Raw genomic sequence first — 18878 nt, 5'->3', positions numbered from 1 at the left:
TCATTGAATTCAAGTCTAATTCAAGACCCACTTGTAACCTACTGTACAGCAGAGCGACATCCACTTACCTGCTTTTTTATTGTATTTTAGGAACACCTTCGTGATCGTTATAGTTGTGAGTTTTAGCCAGTAGGTATATTGTATAATGTATATATTATATCATAATATGTTTCATATTACCTATGCCTTCCAACCTTCCACTCCTTACCCATAATATTACGTCTTAATAAAATATTATGACGGCCTAGGAATCTGTCAATCTGCTTAACTCCATTGTTGAATCTGTCCCTAAATGTAACATTGAAACATTTGGTCGAAATCGATATTTATTGAAATGACCATTTAGCGATAATTACTTCAATCAACGAATCGTGCATGCGTGATACCTATTATATGTTACTATATAAATATTTATTTTATGTATTTAATTAAAATACTGACAGACTATATTCAATTTGGAATATAATATAGTAATATGAATAGCGGTAATTGTAGTAATCTAAGCGTATTGCGTATAACACAATATACTTAAAAGTACAAGAGTAAATAATAGTCATATTATAATAGTATGAAACGTGAAACTACTTTTATACTAATTATATACTTTGAAACTACGTGACCGATTTGGCTGATTATTTTTTTGTTTTGTTCGTAATTTTCAAGTCGAGGTTTTTCGAAAGACAATTTCGGGAAAAATCACCGAAAAAGTAGGAAATCTGGAAGGCAAAAATACATTCTGTCATAATATATTTTTACTATAGTATAACCGCCGTGGTCGTCGAATTCGTACAGTGACTAGGATTATAATATGAAATATTTAATTTAATAATATTTGTCCAATTCGGATGTAACTAATAACATGTTAATGACTACATGAGAGAAAAAACATGTTTATCGGTATATTTATATTATACTTAATAAACATAAAATTATAACATGATAACATTATGCTACCGAGTGGTTAAAATAATTATCGCTATTCATCCGTAGTGATTTCTGAGTTTCGACAGTTGTTCGTCGAGTCCCAGGATCGGATCCTGCGCCGGCGCAGTCGTTTGCCGCAGTGGCGAGCCCTCCGCCAAGGCCTCGGGCATTACGCTCCTGACGTCCGGCCCTGCCCGGTCGACGATCCGCGCCATGAGCAGGTCGACTTGTTCGGCGCTCCCAAGTGGTCGGTCATCCGTTCGAACCTGTCCATGGTGGCCGTCAGCGACGGTAAGTGCATGTCCCGACGCCATCGACGTGACGACTGACCACGTGGCCGAAGTAACCTGCGGCGGGTACATAATATACGCTGATGTGATTAATGAGTTAGTGACACAATATATCGTGATCAAATGGAGTGATCTCATTCGAAAAATATTGCACTCGAAAGTACGAACGATTCGGAATCAAAGTATAGCGAAAAGCTGTTTTAAATTTAATTTCAATAATAATTTACACTTTGTGATTATCACACATTTTATTCGCAACACGGCCACGGCCCACGAGCACCACCAACAAATCTTTCTTGGTTATTTTATATAGATGAAAATTATATGTAACGTTTATTTATTATAACATAATTTGAACTTACAATTATATTATTTTAAATACAAATGTATATAATGTTATATCGATATTCGATAATTTACAGTTTTATTCAATGTCGACGATAATAATATTATATTGGTCACAAAAATATCGAGGAATCCATATTTACTGTATCTCAAACATATATAAGCCGATATTATTTCATTATAAATGAACCGTATAGAAAACTACAGACTAAAAAAAAAGGTTTAGATTGGACACCCGTTGGCTGTTATCTTTTTTAAATAACTTGTGAAGGGATAATAGACTATACTGTAAACAAAAAAAGCCAGTTTTAATTCGAATTATGAACCAATAGGTTAAATATATTACATAAATAAGATTATACGAAATAAAAAAAAAAAGCGGGTAAGTGGATGTCGCTCTGCTGTACAGTAGATTACTTCTGGGTCATTGTATAATAGTTGTATTAAACTTGAATTCAATTATATAATATGATTGTATAAGAAAAACGATTCTGAGTGGAGATGGTTTGTCAGTCTGGATATTTTATATTGTTATTATATTATATTATATTATATCCTGTAAGTTGAATTAATATTATAACATTATTATTTTTATTCGTTCCTATGGTGATAAACAAAGTGTTAGAAATTAAAATCCCATTTTTAGCTTTTATTCGTAATTTGTTGGTAGTTTTTCCCGTGACATTAAATAACTATTGAGTAAATCGAAAAATTACATTTTTAAAGTACTATCTTGATCCAATTTGCTAAAAGATAAGGTACTATATGTGAAATCGAAGCACTCCTTCTGGTATAATTGTTGTATACAGGATAAAAAAAAAATGAAAAAAATAAACACCATTGTGAAACCACTAGCTAGCTTCCTCGTTCCGCTCAGAATCTAAAATGATAGGAAAGTCAATCCATTTCGATTATGTTTTCAGGATTCTTATCATGCATTAATCGATAAGTCAGAAAAAACGCGCGACCAAAACAAGACTTTTGGCACGCGTCATCCGCTCACAAATATTCAAGTGACGAAAAAAAAAAACAGTGCCAGATGTATATAAGAATATAAGAGCCGAACATACATAGAGTATACATTTTCAGCATTGTGCATATACTCAGGTTGGTACTCGATGCGATGATTACAATGAATTGGCCATTGATGGTATATTTATGAATTTATGAAAGTGTGAACTAATAGCACAATAGTAGTAGACAGTAGTTGGTCCCATTTTAATCCGTAGAAGTTTGATTGAATTTAATATTTTAACCTAAAATTTTGGATAAATTTAAATTTCAGGGTCCAACATTTTTTAATATGGATATACTGGACACTTATTATTATGAATATATTTAATTGTTTTGTATATATTTTATCCACAATTTACAATTAAGCTGTTCAAACATAATATTATAATATTTTACGGGTTGAACTCGGGACAACTGTACTACTCTGCAGTACTCTGTAGGGATCTACTATAGACAGTTAGTGCTTTTTGTTCACACTTCATCGCATCATATACGTGCCATGAAAGGCTCTGAGCTGCTCCAACTTGAGTATATAATCGTGAAATGCATTAATAGCTGATCATTCGCTCCACACTCTTCACAAAAAAAAAAAAATTGAAAAAGTTCATACTGTGTTTTGCACGGTAGCCGCTTACAGGATATTCAGGGCTCCTTGTAAACGGGCCCTCAGTGTTAGTAATTCCAAACTCTGGTTATGGTTGCGCACTGCGTTTTCCTCGTGCGCCCTACCGATTTCGAGTTCACCGAGTATCACGTGCTTCATACATGTATGAATTTCTTTGGCCTCTTGTTTTTTCAATTTTTTGGCACTTCTTGTTATCTGTTTGGCAGCTAATTTCAAGTCAAATATTTTTTTGTCTAAATGCAGTGTCATTAATAATTTTAATATTTCTGTTATATCTGTCTGTTAAAAATTATGGTTGTCGATCGACTAAATACAAACTGCAGATAATATTAACGCGAAAATCAATACAATAACGTATAACACTTAAATTTAGCCAATTACTTAACCTTCATGTTACATGACGTATAGTATAATAATTGTAAAAAAATAAAAAATATGGCATATTCAAAAGCTGTTCTTTAATAGAACTATAATATAATAATAACTATTATTGAGTTTTGACTTATGAAAAAAACTATATAAAAATGTAATATAAAGATACTCAACAATAATAATGTATTACACATACAAACAAATAACAAAATTTGCGTTCTTTTTGTATAAACTGTAAAGCTTTATATTAAACACTATCTCTGTATAAACACATTGTAATCATCAAAAGCCAATAATCTATGTTGTCGTGGCTTCTTATGTAAAAAAAAAAAAATATGAAAATTTAATGTTGCAGAAATAATAACGTATAGAAATTAATGTCTAATAAAATGATATAATTTATGTATTGTGTCGACGTTTCATGACAGTTTAATGTGTAATGTTCTAAATATTCTTAAAATATGCATAACAATTTATTCTTAACCAATAAAAAAAGTCTAAAAATATTCTTTATGAAATGTACGCTTTTGATCGTATCGAAAACGAAAACAATCGATTACGTGACAAAATAAAATATGTAGGTTGGTACACGAATAAATGAGGAATACACTATATTTTATCGTTAGATATTATGCATTGTTTGATATTATGTTTCAATGGAATTATTATAGTTCCAGCGACGGTGTATATTTTGTATCATGTTTTAGCATTCGAGTAATTCAACTTAGCCAATCGTGAATGATCACATGTTGAAAAAATAAGCCAAAACACCTTCCGAGTCTCAAGGAATCGAATAATATGGTAACTTTTATTAAAAACGGACAATATAATGGTCCAATAGTTATTGAGTCTGTATGGTGGACAAACAAACAAAGAGACATTCTTTTTTATACTCATTCATATCGCTATGATGTTAGATTACGTGGAGTTTTCGATTTGTACTTTTACAGAGTTCGCACGTTTATATTCCTCGAAGTTGGAAGAAAACGGCCCTTTTATTTTTAAGAAAACTATGCGACGGGTATACAAATGGGCGATGTGGCTGCAATTAGAATAAAACGGATCGCTACCGCCACTGCGTGCTATATTAAAACAAAATAATATACAAGCGCGAAACGAAATAGTCCTCCGAAATAGAGCAGGGCACCTCTATGATTATCCAGGGTAGGTCTTGTCGTCGTGGAGTCAACAAGGAGTGTTTATATATTATAATGTACAGCTACAATCATACGTTCAGACCGCAGAGTATAATATTATTATAGCCACGACGATGCCACACGATGCGGCTATACTTGTAATGTATGGTCGTCCTTAAAATATACCTGTTACCGGGTATTATACCTAGGTTTATGTATATTATGAATTATAATAATATACAGTTGTCGCGCGTGTAGTACAACTCAGTGAATATTGTATTATAAATATAACTATTTTTGTTTTCAGAACTTTCTGCGTGCAACGGTGTTTCATCCGGAACGCCATATTTAATCATTTCGTCGTTCCATTTTGACGATAAATGATACCAATGATAATTATGAACCAATGTAATCTGCCGAGAGACACTACTACAACAATAATATGCAATTTACTCGACCGATGGGGTTTTATTTATCGCATGGTTATGGACGGAAATGGGTTTCACGCCACCGATTTACCAGAAATCGAACCCGGAGCGCTTCTAATGGGGATACCGTAGGAGCGGGATACTTTTCTCCAGGGGTTAAACATTGCTCCAAAAAAAATATTTATTGATATCAATCGTAGCACATTACGATTTTGAGATAAGAGATTGTAGTTTTTATTATATCGTTCTTATTAATATTACAAATATTTTCAAACATTTCGAACATCAATCTATTAGTTCGCCTCTAAGATGTATGTCACGAAAAGAGTTGTTTTCAAGAAAAAAGACTTTTAATCAACTAAAAAAAATATATATATATATTATTAAAGTATATTATGTATAGGTTCAGATTAGTTAAAACACAAGCACTAAACATTGCACCAATCGTTATTATATGATTTATATGCATTAAAGTAAGGTAATTTTAATCATTGGGCAATGTAACCTGCAATGTAGGTATTTTACTTTGCTCCAAATTTTTGGGAATAAGTAAGTAAGTCACTTAGTATGACATTCGGATTTTTTTGAATTGTTCTTACCTCTCAACATCTATACACATAAAACAACGCGAACAGGTAATTTTTATCTTTGTTATTGAAGCTATAGTATAGGTTTAAACTGAAAAAGAAATATATTTGGAGCAAAGTATCCCGCTCTACTTTGTTTAAAGATAACAAAATAAACTCAATAATGAAAGGTTTCCCATGGAATGTCATGTACGACGTATTATTATTTACTCTATCGATTTAATATTTCTCGTCGTACTATAGATGCGTATATATATTATTTTACATCCAATATCAAACGTTTCGTATTGCAATGGCAGTGCGGTACCAGTGCAATAAAGGGTCATAACTCAAAAAACTTGAATCTTCAGCAGAGCGTTTTGTATTGAGAACATAATGATCAATAGAATTTCTGTAAATCATTTTCATAAGAAAATATTTGATTCAACATACAATAGTACCTTTAGATGCGTTAAAAATACAGTGTCGAGCTATAAATTAGGAAAAATTCTCCATAAAAATACCTAGTAACCTAAATAACCTAGTCGTTTGTAATTTGTATAACTCCCACACTGATTGTTATCAAGTGATTTGAAAACGATTTATTTATTTACGTAATTAATTTTTTTATTTATCGGGTTGTTTATTTATTTTAAATGCGCGGGACGCGAGTCAGGCATACAAAATTTCACTTTTATATTTATCGGGTCCAACTACGGTCTATATTATTCTTTAAGTGGACACGTCTTACCAACAATAAATAATAATGATATAATGGAAGACGGAAGACGGTTCAGTATTCTTCCAAATACAATAATATGAACTCGGTCGAAACCACGTTAATGATAATAATAATAATTGTTATACAATAGTATGATAATATATATTAAAACGTTATAGTGAACGTGTTTCGTATACTTCAGTATATCTACTTCACTCGCGACGTGTTCGATTGGTATACCATATATATTATATACGAATAGTTATAGGCTTATAGCGTATATACACATATTATGATATCTTATATGTATATACATAATATATGATTGTTATTATTGTTATTATTGTTAGATTATTAATATTATCATAAGCCTTTTGAATTTCGAGTGTTCTAATCCTTGACTTTGACTTGCACATCTGCTGTTTCATGATGATATATTTTTAGGACGCATGTGTATAATATAATTGTATAATAATAAATTTACACCAAAGATTAACGCGTGTGTCATATTATTATATGCTTCGTTTTACAAATGACGGTTAGGTATACTTCGATGTATTTGAAAAAGTTAATCCTATAGGTACATGTAAATGTGTGTAGCCTGGCGCAGGTATATATTATTCTGGAGGAGAGATATACTTTTGAAAAGTTATTTATTTTCGTATCAATACTCAAAATATACATACTTTTGAATTAATATTACCTAGCTAGATAAATTAAAACGTTTCGTCAAAAAAAAAATACCGAAAATGAGCAGGTGTAGCATAATATAGACTGCATCGTTTACCTATATATTTTATTTCTGTGTCGCGTAAAAATATTTTCATTCATATATTAGTACATTATATTTTTATTTACGCTATATTATAATAATATATAGGTACATAACATATAGTGTACCTACTATTACTAATCGCGTGTTTAATCACGGTCGTTTTGTCTAAGCTGTCCGTCGTCTGGGTGAAATCCGGATGCCAAGCTATTTTCTAACAATAACCATAAAACTGTTCGAGAGTGATTAATGGTGTGAGTGAGCTTGGCTTTGTTCCCCTAACATAAGATCCTGTGTATGAAATTGAAAAAAAACCTGGGCGAGATTTGAATAGCAGATTTATATTATACTATAATAATAATATTTAGGACTCGATTTTCGATGCAATGCAATTTAAAATGGTTCTTAAACTTAAACTGGTAGACTGGTCTTATCAAATGTAACTCCGAGAATGGAAAATATGTGTTGGTATTTTAGTAGATAATAATTATTTTATTTTATGTTTTAGTATATTTTTCGTGTGTAAGAGCATTTTTCATAAATTGTTAACATTATTTTTATTCAATCGGTTTCATTATTATTATTTTATTGAAAATACAAGAGAGATGTTTTCGTATTGGTTATCATAAGGGTTAGGATTTTGATGCAATGACTTATTATTAATAATCACCGGAAATACGATTAAAGGAGCACACAACACAAAAACAAAAATTCTTTAAATTTTTTTAATTGTTAAAATATTGTAGCTATGGATATATGAAATGATTTGGCGAAAATCCGATATAAAAAAAATTATTACTTTAAGAGATATTAAGAAATATAGAATAGCCGCGTGACGTCATTGGGCTCTACTCGTCGTAATTGCCTATCTTATACGTGTAAAAATTCCTCGCTTCTCACAACGATTTACCCACCTAAACATTTTATTTTTGAAATTTAAATTACGTATAAATGTGTGGTTTTATGGGTTTAAAACGATGCAAGAATCAGAATTTCAATATGACGTTTAGTTTTTTTAAATATTAAAAATCTTAAACATAAAACCACACATTTATACGTAATTTAAATTTAAACATAAAAAAATGTTTAGGTGGGTAAATCGTTGTGAGAAGCGAGGAACTTTTACACGTATAAGATAGGCAATTACGATGAGTATAGAGCCCAAACGTGTCTTTTTTCAATTCCTCATAACTTATTGAATAATGTGAGTAGAAACGTAAAACACTAAAACCTATTCAATTATCCTTAGAACTGAACATTCTTTCAAATAAAAAAAACTTATTTTTTGTGTTGTGTGCTCCTTTAACATTTTATCAAGTTTAGCGTTGTAATAAATACCATCATGGTTTATCAGGTACATCAGTGATATTATCAGGTATATTTGGTAGTAGGTACATCACTGTAATACTGTAAATCATACACGTGGATTGCAGCTGTAAGTATATAGATATTTAAAGATATTTTATTTAATATTTAATTTTACCAGATTAGAAATCGGTACTTTATTATAGTCTATAAATTGTTATTTAAACACAATAAATAAAAATTAGTTTTTAATATTATTGTTTTTACTTCTAAATCTAAAAGAAAATACATTTTAATGCAGGTTTTGAGATCTTTAAATCATATCTAAATTATTTTTTGAACATTTTCAATTTTCATTAATTTTAAGGGTATAATAATATCCTATAATATTTTATCAATTATACTATGGTAAGCAAAACAAGTCATTGTATTAAAATGCTGTGATAATGAAATTACGAATCATGTAAAATCTTAAGGTCATTAACGAGGTTAAAATAATACCTATATAGACACCTATATGGCTTATATGTATCTTATAATCAGGGACGTAACTCTGAGTGAACTTTCGGTGGTTTTGTGGAGGATTTGAATTAAGTAAATCATTTTTAACTTGACATTTTAACATTTATTTTATATTTAATTGTGCGTGTAAGGGTTTTCGATGACGTGAGTCCCGTTTCCCGACATCAAGTTTTGCCAGTGATTCGAACACGTTTCTCGTCGCAAATATAGGTCCGTCGATTCGCATAAAAGAAATTTAAATGCATTCCTCTCATAGCTTGAAATCTAAAAGTCTAAATCTCTTTTGAAATCGTGGCAACTTTCCATGCCCCGTCGGCCAACGCTATCGTTATAGTGACGTCTAACGTCCGTGGCGCGGCGCCTTCTCCGTCACGCCTTCGTATAATAATAATAATAATAATAATAATAATAATAATAATAATAGTAGCAATAATAATCACAATAATAATACCGTAATAACGATGGTAAACATTTTAATACCAATAATCGTAATAGAGTAAGATTAATAATCCCGATGAAAATAACAATCATAATAATATCATAATAACGTGTATGAAAAAAACGGCGCCCGCACCGCTGCGTTGGTCGAGTGTGAAAAACGTACAGTGCGCAGCAGGTCCACGGGCACCGGCTAGACCCGACAGCAGCTGTGTGTGCGTTCTATTTTCGGCGATATTCGTGTGTCAGACTTCTGAGCCGTCGCACGCTCTCTCGACCGCCCGAAAGCCGACTGTACACACACGCGCAAGTATATTATACATTATACGAAAATCGTATACCGTAAACCACGTACGATATAATAATATATGCGTCGACCGCCTTTGTGAATCCGATAATTTCGTCGTATTATTGTTGTCGTACTGCGTGCCACATCCGTCCAGCATATCCGTCACCGCGCGCGTCCGGTCAGACCGGCCCCGCGGAGAGCACTTTGGATGGCAGTGCACCATGGGCAATTCGTCCTCGTCGCACGGCAAACTGCACAGGCTGCAGCACAACGGCGCGGCTAGTTCCCGAGATCGTCTGTCGTCGTCCTCGTCGTCCGAGAGGTTCACTTCCGGTATACCGCCGTTCACCTATACTTATGTATAATATATCATGTTACTATAATGTTGTGTGCGTTCCAATGGGGGCCCCGCAGTTGTGTTACATTGTTTTAACATTATATTATTAAAATGAATGTAACGCACGCGCCCACGGCATTATACCTACGCCTTAACAGATTTCCGTGGACACAAATGTGATGCAATAAATAATGATTTCGTTCTCGTAATCTCGTTGTCTATATAAGTACCTACGTTTTGTCTCAGGCCCGCCGTCCGCACCGGGAAAACCGTATCTAGTGGTCGCGGATCCAGCAGACGAACCGGACGTGATAACTGTCAAGTGGAAACCACCGGCCCGAGACTGCGGTTCGAAAATCACAGGTAGAATTGTACAAAATGATATCGCTCTGTATATATATAATATATCGAGTATATAATACAACTACCATTATAATACACAGACGCAGTTCTAGGACTACATTTTCGTATGGGCAACAGTAGATTTATAATTAGGTTTTAACTTCGAAAAATATTCCTTATTTCCTCCCCCTTCCCCAATAAGGGACAATAGAAATTTTGTTATGGGCAGCTGCCCACCCTGCCCATACGCTAGAACCGCCACTGATAATACATGTATGTAATGCACTTCATTTTACATCGATCCAAATTTCTTCCTTGCGTACAATATTATTTTTTAAACTAAAATTAATAACTGTGTGCAAAGTTTATAACCTCTCGTTAATTAGAAATCGACAATTTTTGCACAAAATCCAACTCGTTGGCACATAACATTATATTATTGTATAGGGTGGTATTTTATTAACGAGATTATTTTGTTTGAGATGGAATTTTTAGGCTTACAACGATTCAAAGGAGTACAATAATTGAAAATGAAATAATTCTAATAATTATTATTCTAATCGTTGACAAGCACATTACAGTTTTTTTTAAACAATATTATATTTTAAATGTAGTATCATTTAAAATTATATTATAGGTTTTTTTAATAAGACTATATTTTACAGTATACCTATGAAAAGAATTACAATAATAAAATATATAGCAAGAGAGTTCATTCACATGAAGTGTATTATATTATTCTCCGGTGCCAAAAAAGTAGAACGAAGCGTATTAAGTATAATGTTTTACTGGAATTTCTATAAATAATAACTCAGTGTTATACGCGTGTCTTTAACCCTTGCAGAATATCTGAATAATCTTTATAGAATGAATATAGCCAAAGTATAGTAAATAAATGAAACCGTGTCAAAATACGTACCCAATATTTTAAGATAAATTTATACCTATATAATATAATATATAGTATAACTGCTAAACCATGATAGTTAAAAAAACTAAACAATTGCATTATAATATTTTGTATAAATTAATGCATAATATTATACCTATTTTCGGTTTGTTTACAAATTATTATTTTGATAATTGATAACATTTAACGTTTGACCACAAATCTTAATTGAGCACATTAAAACTAACAGTTTAGATAAAATATTATTGTTCATTATCAATTATAAAATGTATGGGTAAGTGATAACCGTATTGATTAAATAAACAAGGCGTATATTCATCTAAATAATTTTCTTTGTAATAATTTATTCACTTTTTCATTATCCTACCAATATAATTTTTTGTTAATTTTTATTACGTGGTCAATTTTTTATTAGTATCATACAAGTGCTATTACGTCATAGACTTGAAAGTCACATTTTTGGCTGTGAGACACATGTATATTATTTTACTGAGAATTACTAGACAAATACATAAATAATACACAACTAAATACTAAAATATATTATATAAAATTGATATTAGTCGTTAGTTATTATTTATTAGTATTGACTCATTACTTACTATATCAGTAATTTTCTATACATTTTCTTTTTTAGAAACATTTATGATACAATGTGCCAATGCTTAAGAGGATTCGATACCGTGATTTTCTGTTTTCGTCTAACACACGCGTGGCATAGTATTTTAGACGTGTTTTTTGCCAATCATACCAATTGATCTAATGAAGCGATAAGAACTCTGAAAACAGATTTGAATTCTTCATCAAATCTACTTGAAATCGACTTTCCCACATTTTTTGATTTTAGCTTCTCCGAAAATTAAAATATAAAAATGTTCAAATACTCTTTTTTTATATGACTTTTTCTGGAACTTGGGAGATAATATCAAAAATGTGGGAAAATCGATTTCAAGTAGACCTGATGACAAATTCAAATCTGTTTTCATAATTCTTATCGCTTCATTAGATCAATTGGTATGTTTGGCAAAAAACACGTCTAAAATACTATGCCATGCATGTGTTAGACGAAAACAGAAAATCACGGTATCGAATCCCCTTAACTGATAATAATATATTAAAAATACTTAAGAACAATTAATTACATTTCTAATTTACATGTTATGTAGGTACTACTACCTAGTTTACATGTTCATAGGTGCTTTCTCGACAATTCTGAATCTAGTGGTTATCAAAGTATGCAATATGCATATAGTAAATATTTAAGGGTGCACCCATAGATTTGACCTAGCCGTGACCAGGTATGTACTCAATACGAATTAAATGGCAGTGGGCATATAAGATGGACCGTTATTATGCCATATATCGATGGATCTGACTTTTTATTCAACGGCAGGTAACATAGTTACAGTTGAACGATTAAAATGTAGTATTATGTTATTATGCTATTGATGTTCCCTCTGAAGATCTATGGATTTTTTCTAAGATTAACATTTCGGATAGAAATCATATTTTATTACGATACCAGTCATATATCTATATACAATAATACAGTATTATTACAAGCGTATATTACGATTTTTGTTGTTTTTAGGGTATATCGTTGAGCATCGTCGGACCATTTCGCCGCATTGGGTCAAAGCCACGCCGGGAAAAATCCAACATAATCAGCTGACGTTGAGTGGCCTCGAGCCAGGATGGCGTTATCAGTTCAGAGTAAAAGCCATCAACGCTTCGGGACAATCGCCACCGAGCATCGTTTCAGATCCGGTCACGATGACCGTTCACAGGACGGCGGTTGTGGCACCGGTTTTTGTTTGTGGAATAGAAGACCGCGTCGCGTTGGAAAACGACCAGGTCTGTCAACGTTCATAATACGTAAATCTAATTAGAAAACCAATTAAAAAATCGTAAATATAATTAATTATTTAATTATTTTTGTTAGACTATATTAAAAAAAAAAGTTAAGTATATTATAACAAATATTCAACAACTATTGCAAGAGTTAATTACATTTGTCTGTTCTTATTGTTATATTATACCTTGTACGGTTTATATAATATAATAATAATTTTGGAAAGCCCTTCAAACAAAACGCAATATTCTGATGATTTCTAAATAGTTGTACTGTTTACTGTTTTATAGTAGATACAATAGATGCATACATGAATAGTTATCATAATACCGTACGCCTAGTAATCTAACTCGATCATACAACCTACTTAAATTCCATTTCATAAACTTATTATTAATCATTTTTTTTACCTACATAACCAATCTGTTGTATTGTTCTTATTATTTTTAATTTGCACAAGTATAATACTTTTTACCTGCAAAAACAAATAGGTAGTTTTTTTTTTAATGTTTGATCATGTATTCGACTTGTTGATTTACATTAGAACATAATTTATGTTTATAATAATACCTACCTAGGTACTGATTTTAAAATGCATCAATCTCAAATTATTTCTTAGGTTCCCTTCAGATTCGATTTATAGAATGTCTGCTATGCACTCTAAAAAATTTGAACAGTTTATAATATATTACAATAAACTTTATAATTTTATTGTACATATGCAATTATATATAAATTATACACTAGTAGAATAATGTAAACTATTTATACTCAAATTATACTAATTGAACACGTTTTAAGGTAAAATTCGAAGTGGAGTTTGAAGGTACGCCAGCACCGAAAATCAGTTGGTTCAAAGACGGGTTTGAACTACTCAGTAACAGACGGCAAAGAGTGAATACCGATAACGGAATGAGTACATTATACATCCATCAGGCTGAGTACTCAGACGAAGGAGAAATAAAATGTTCAGCTACAAACAGAGCTGGCCACGCGATAACAAAGGCTAGGTTGAGACTCGAAGGTATACATCGACCTCAGTCCGTCATCAATCATTATTATAGTACAAGACAATACGTTAAAATATAAGCCATAGTCGAATGATTACCAATAAATCAAATTATCAATAATTATAAAATTATTGCATTAAAAATTAAGAATAATAATATATTAAATAATTAAGTTAAGTGTAATGAAACAACATAGTTGCGACACGTCGTGAAAATGATCGTTTGAACGTGAAATTGTTTTTTTTTAGCACCACCCATGGTTCGTTTACCGCAAGACTACGAAGAAGGTTTGCTCTTGGAACAAAATGAACCAATGAGATTAAAAGTTTCAGTTTCCGGTCGTCCGTTACCACAAGTTACTTGGCTTCATGATGGCGAAGAAATCCGGGGTGGTGATAGGTAAAATTAATTTTGAATTGTTGAAATTTATATTTTGGGACTAATTATTTTAGATGCCTGAAGATACAAATGAACAAATATTCTTACCGTTCATAAATAAAATAAAATAAACTTTAGATATATAAAAAAATATAAAATGTATAAGGTATATCAAATATCGAACCAAATTTGATAATCTTACAGTTCGTTTTAAATGAATGGACCCGTTAATTAAACACCACATTTTTGTTTCAACATGAAGTTTATTAATTTTATTAGAACTTAATATGTTATTGCAGAGAATTATAAAAATGAAACGTCTAATTATAATCTATTATAACTATAATCGTGTAATGACGATAAATATTTCTAAAATTCTAGGTTCGAGGTGATTCATACAGATAAATATGCCGCCTTAAAATTAGCATGTGTTAAGAGATCAGATAGAGGGTGCTATCAAATTCAAGCAGTAAACCCGTTGGGCGATCATATGGCTTCATTTTTGGTTACCGTTACGGGTACGTACAATTTATTAAATAAAATGGCAATTATAGTATTAAAATAACCAATATTTAATATTTATACATTATAATTATTGTAAATTTGAGATAAATGTAATTTTTACCTTTAGATAGACCTTCACAGCCAGGTAAAGTTCATGTATCCAAAACGTCAGGTAAATCTGTAACACTCTCCTGGAAGCCACCGGAAGATGATGGGGGCTGTAAAATTGGAAATTATATAATTGAGTATAATAGAGTAATACAATGTTAAGCTATTTGGTTAATCACTTTTTAATATTTAACACTGTGAATCGCAGGTTGGCTGGGATATGTGGTTAAAAGCGTCGACCAGTAGACAACTTACGGCAGACCTCGACGATTTACTTGAGGGTTCGGAATACAGATTTCGAGTAAAAGCAGAAAATCCTTACGGCATGAGTTTACCAAGCGACGTATCTGAACCAATATTTTTACCGGATATCAAACGAGGGTAAATTAGCATTTTAAATGTTTTAAACACAATATAATGTATTTAGTAGAAATATTTACTTTTATTCATGTATTTTTTTATATAGTATATACAAACCGGTTGTAACACCAGCTCTCCTGTTCGAGGACGAAGAAAAGCTAATACAGATTCAAGAAACGGAAATGTTAGAGTACTTTGGTAGAAAATCAAAATCACCGGAGCCGTTGTCTAAAGCAAGGAAACTAAGTGTAGACGAGGTTTCACCTCCTGTACCAAAGAGACGAAAAAAAAAGTCAAAGACCGATTTAAATAACTCAGAGACGGATATTTATAAATCATTTAGTTATCTAGACGTATCCACTGAGACCTGGCAACAGCCAATTGAACAAAAGGACCATTGGGGTTTACCTCCTGGATTGAAGACAAATAATGGTAGGATAAGTCAGGGAGATACAGCGAACTCTGAAATACCGTCAATGAATTATAAAACAAAAAGTATGCGTATAACATATATTATTAATATAATAATGTATTCATCAAAATTATATATAAATATATTTTTTAGGGAATTCAACAGATTCTTTATTACTATTGAATTTCGAACGAGGATCAGCTCCACCCATTTCATTATCATCTCCGGAATTAGGTGCAGAGTCTGAAGGTGTTGAAGAACATTTAAGGAACTCTTACAGCTCTAGTGAACTTCTCTACGAACGAAACTTAAATAGGTTCAATGGATATTCAAATGATGAAAATTTGTCTTCCGAAGCTCAAAAAATTGCAATTTATGCGATGGATAGGAAAAATAGTTTAAGGCGCTCGCCTATCACTAGAAGATCAAATGACGGTTCTGAAGAAAAATCAATTTTTAGCGATTCAGATTCAGTTCATAGTGTTGTCGATATTTCTAAAAGAACAAATGCAAATAGTTTCATGTCGTTAGCGAACAGCATAGAAGAAGAAATCATGGACGATTCTAAAGAAACGATCGACGACGACAATCCGGAGCAGTCTACTTCATTTTCTGGTCAAGAGTCTGAAACGTCAATAGAATCTGACGATGATTATAATATGTCAGACAGGTCGGAAGAAAAATTTACCAATTTTGGAAGTGGAAAACGAGCGTTAGAAAATAATACGTCCAGCGCTTTCTTTTCAACAGTGTATTATGATGATGATTATATGTCAGATCAGAAACTGTCCGACAGGGAACGGTCTAAGTCACCAGCCAAATGGGTGGAAAAGGTCGACGGGGGAGCATCAACATCGGCCGCAATAGGCTCTGAAAATTCTGACGGAAGACCGTCGATGACGGCGGTAATTCCACCGTCCATGGAAGATAGGTCGGAAAAGTCTGACTCGATGTCACAAGACTCCTTAAATTACTCTAATGAATCGACTGACAGTGGTGAATATTCTCGGCCGGATGAGAATAAATCAGACACGGCTGACATATCTACGGCAGACATGCCAGTGGATGCTATTTATCGACCAAGGGACGGGATCCCCAAGTACACAATGTTGCCAAATCCGTTCTTCAAGGAAAATTCATTTGCGTCCGACGGTTCAGAGCAGGTTAAATTCAAATTATCGTCAGATTCGATCGGTATCGTACCACCCGAGATACCGGAACGGGAAACTAGCCTTGGTAGTGGCATTAGACCGACGCTTCCAGTCATTACGGTTACGGAGACCAGCGATCGCAGCCCCAAGTCTGTGCTAAAGAAAATTTTTGTGCCACCGTTTTTTAGCAGACAGTCAAATGGGCCGGACCGTGACAGGTACGATGATCAAGTTACCCGGAAGAAATCTCCGGGACGAGAGTCGAAGATATCCCAGGCAGCCAGTGACGGAGACGACGCAATTGAGCCTCCGGTCATCACTGTCGATACCTGTACAGATGACAATGCCAACCCATCCACTGACACTGATGCCACGGCTGCCGCCGAGATGATCGCGGTTAGACATTACGGGGCCATAGTGGAACAGTACAGTGGGGTGGCCAGGAGACCTGTAGCAAAAACTTATTTGGACTTTGAACAGTTGAAAATGGCTGCTGCTATAGAATGCGACGATGAACCAGTCGTTAGATTTGAGGCCGGCCTACGGGACGACTACGAAGAAGATGGCGAAGTGGATGAAGAATACGGGGACGAAGAATACTACGACGAGAGCGGTGAATGTTCGGCAACGTTGTCCGTACAACCGGAAGCTGATGTAGATCTGGCGAAGTCTGGAGAATGGCTATCGGCCGTCGTACTACATCAGCCGGAAATACCTGAGCCAAACGCGGTACCGTATTTGAAGATATTCGGCAACCTTTCGTTGGCAGTGTTCGGCTATTGGTTATACATGTGCAGGGATGAGAAGCTGTCCGTACCGGTATTTGGGTTTCTGTTGTTCCGATTCTTCAAGACACAAGTGTGGGACAGGATTTGATTTCTGGTGATTTGTGTATATAATATATATATATATATACACACATCCAATTACCGATGTACACGATATTATACTCGTAGCCAGAAAAGTGTGAAATGGGAAAAGACAGGGTTCCGTATGCTATACATTATGTCCAATGTCCATAATGTTTAATATTTAAACATGTTTATTCTCTATTTATATTATTTTATTTTATTGTTATTTATTATTTTTATTTTTTACACTTAATAATAAATGTAACAGTAATATTGTTCATGTTAGGAAATTGTTGTTTTATACTGAACGTTATAAAATATTATGAACCAAATAAAAAATAATATTTTATATCCTGGGCGTTCGAGACGTTTGGTGTTGACCTAAAACACGTTTTAAAGCCAATTTTTTAAGGTGAAGTCTTAAAGCGTTGTCGCTACTAGGTAGCAGCATACTGCTACGTATTATTCAGATAATTGTAATTATTTTTACGCACCGAAAAATTAAATCATGTCGCATTCTTAAACAGTAACAGACAAAAATAATGTGTGTCATAATGCGTGACCGTGTGTAACTGTACTTGTAGTAATAATAATAATAATAATAATAATAATAATAATAATAATAATAATAATAATAATAATAATAATAATAATAATAATAATAATAATAATAATAATAATAATGGTAAAAATTATAATTACGTACGTACGTGTGTGGGCAAAACGGATGAAGGTGCGGCATGGGGAAGAATATTGGCAAACGTCCGTAACATGATGTATATGTGCTTTACACAAATGAAAGGAAGTCGTCAGAATAAAATACGTTGAAAAAAAACCCCGAAACGAAAAACATGAAAAAAAAAAAAAGAAACTATACAACAAAAACTTTAAAATAGCTCTCTGCGTGATATAAATC

The 18878-nt window shown here is 32.7% G+C and overlaps 1 protein-coding gene across 1 annotated transcript; it reads left to right on the top strand.

Moving 5' to 3' along the window:
• Positions 1 to 9635: 9635 nt before the first annotated feature.
• LOC100572206 (titin homolog) lies at positions 9636 to 18252 on the top strand. The gene is made up of 10 exons (XM_003242782.4): positions 9636 to 10080; positions 10331 to 10447; positions 12928 to 13190; positions 13990 to 14212; positions 14447 to 14597; positions 14958 to 15094; positions 15208 to 15335; positions 15397 to 15569; positions 15655 to 16043; positions 16114 to 18252. Exons 1-10 carry the CDS (start codon positions 9969 to 9971, stop codon positions 17985 to 17987), a joined length of 3567 nt encoding a protein of 1188 aa, XP_003242830.2. The 5' UTR covers positions 9636 to 9968; the 3' UTR covers positions 17988 to 18252.
• Positions 18253 to 18878: the final 626 nt, after the last annotated feature.

Source organism: Acyrthosiphon pisum, chromosome A1, assembly GCF_005508785.2.
Source record: "Acyrthosiphon pisum isolate AL4f chromosome A1, pea_aphid_22Mar2018_4r6ur, whole genome shotgun sequence".
Taxonomy (NCBI): Eukaryota; Metazoa; Arthropoda; class Insecta; order Hemiptera; family Aphididae; genus Acyrthosiphon; species Acyrthosiphon pisum.
Note: the sequence above shows the minus strand (reverse complement) of the source record. Positions and strands in the feature narration are given on the sequence as shown.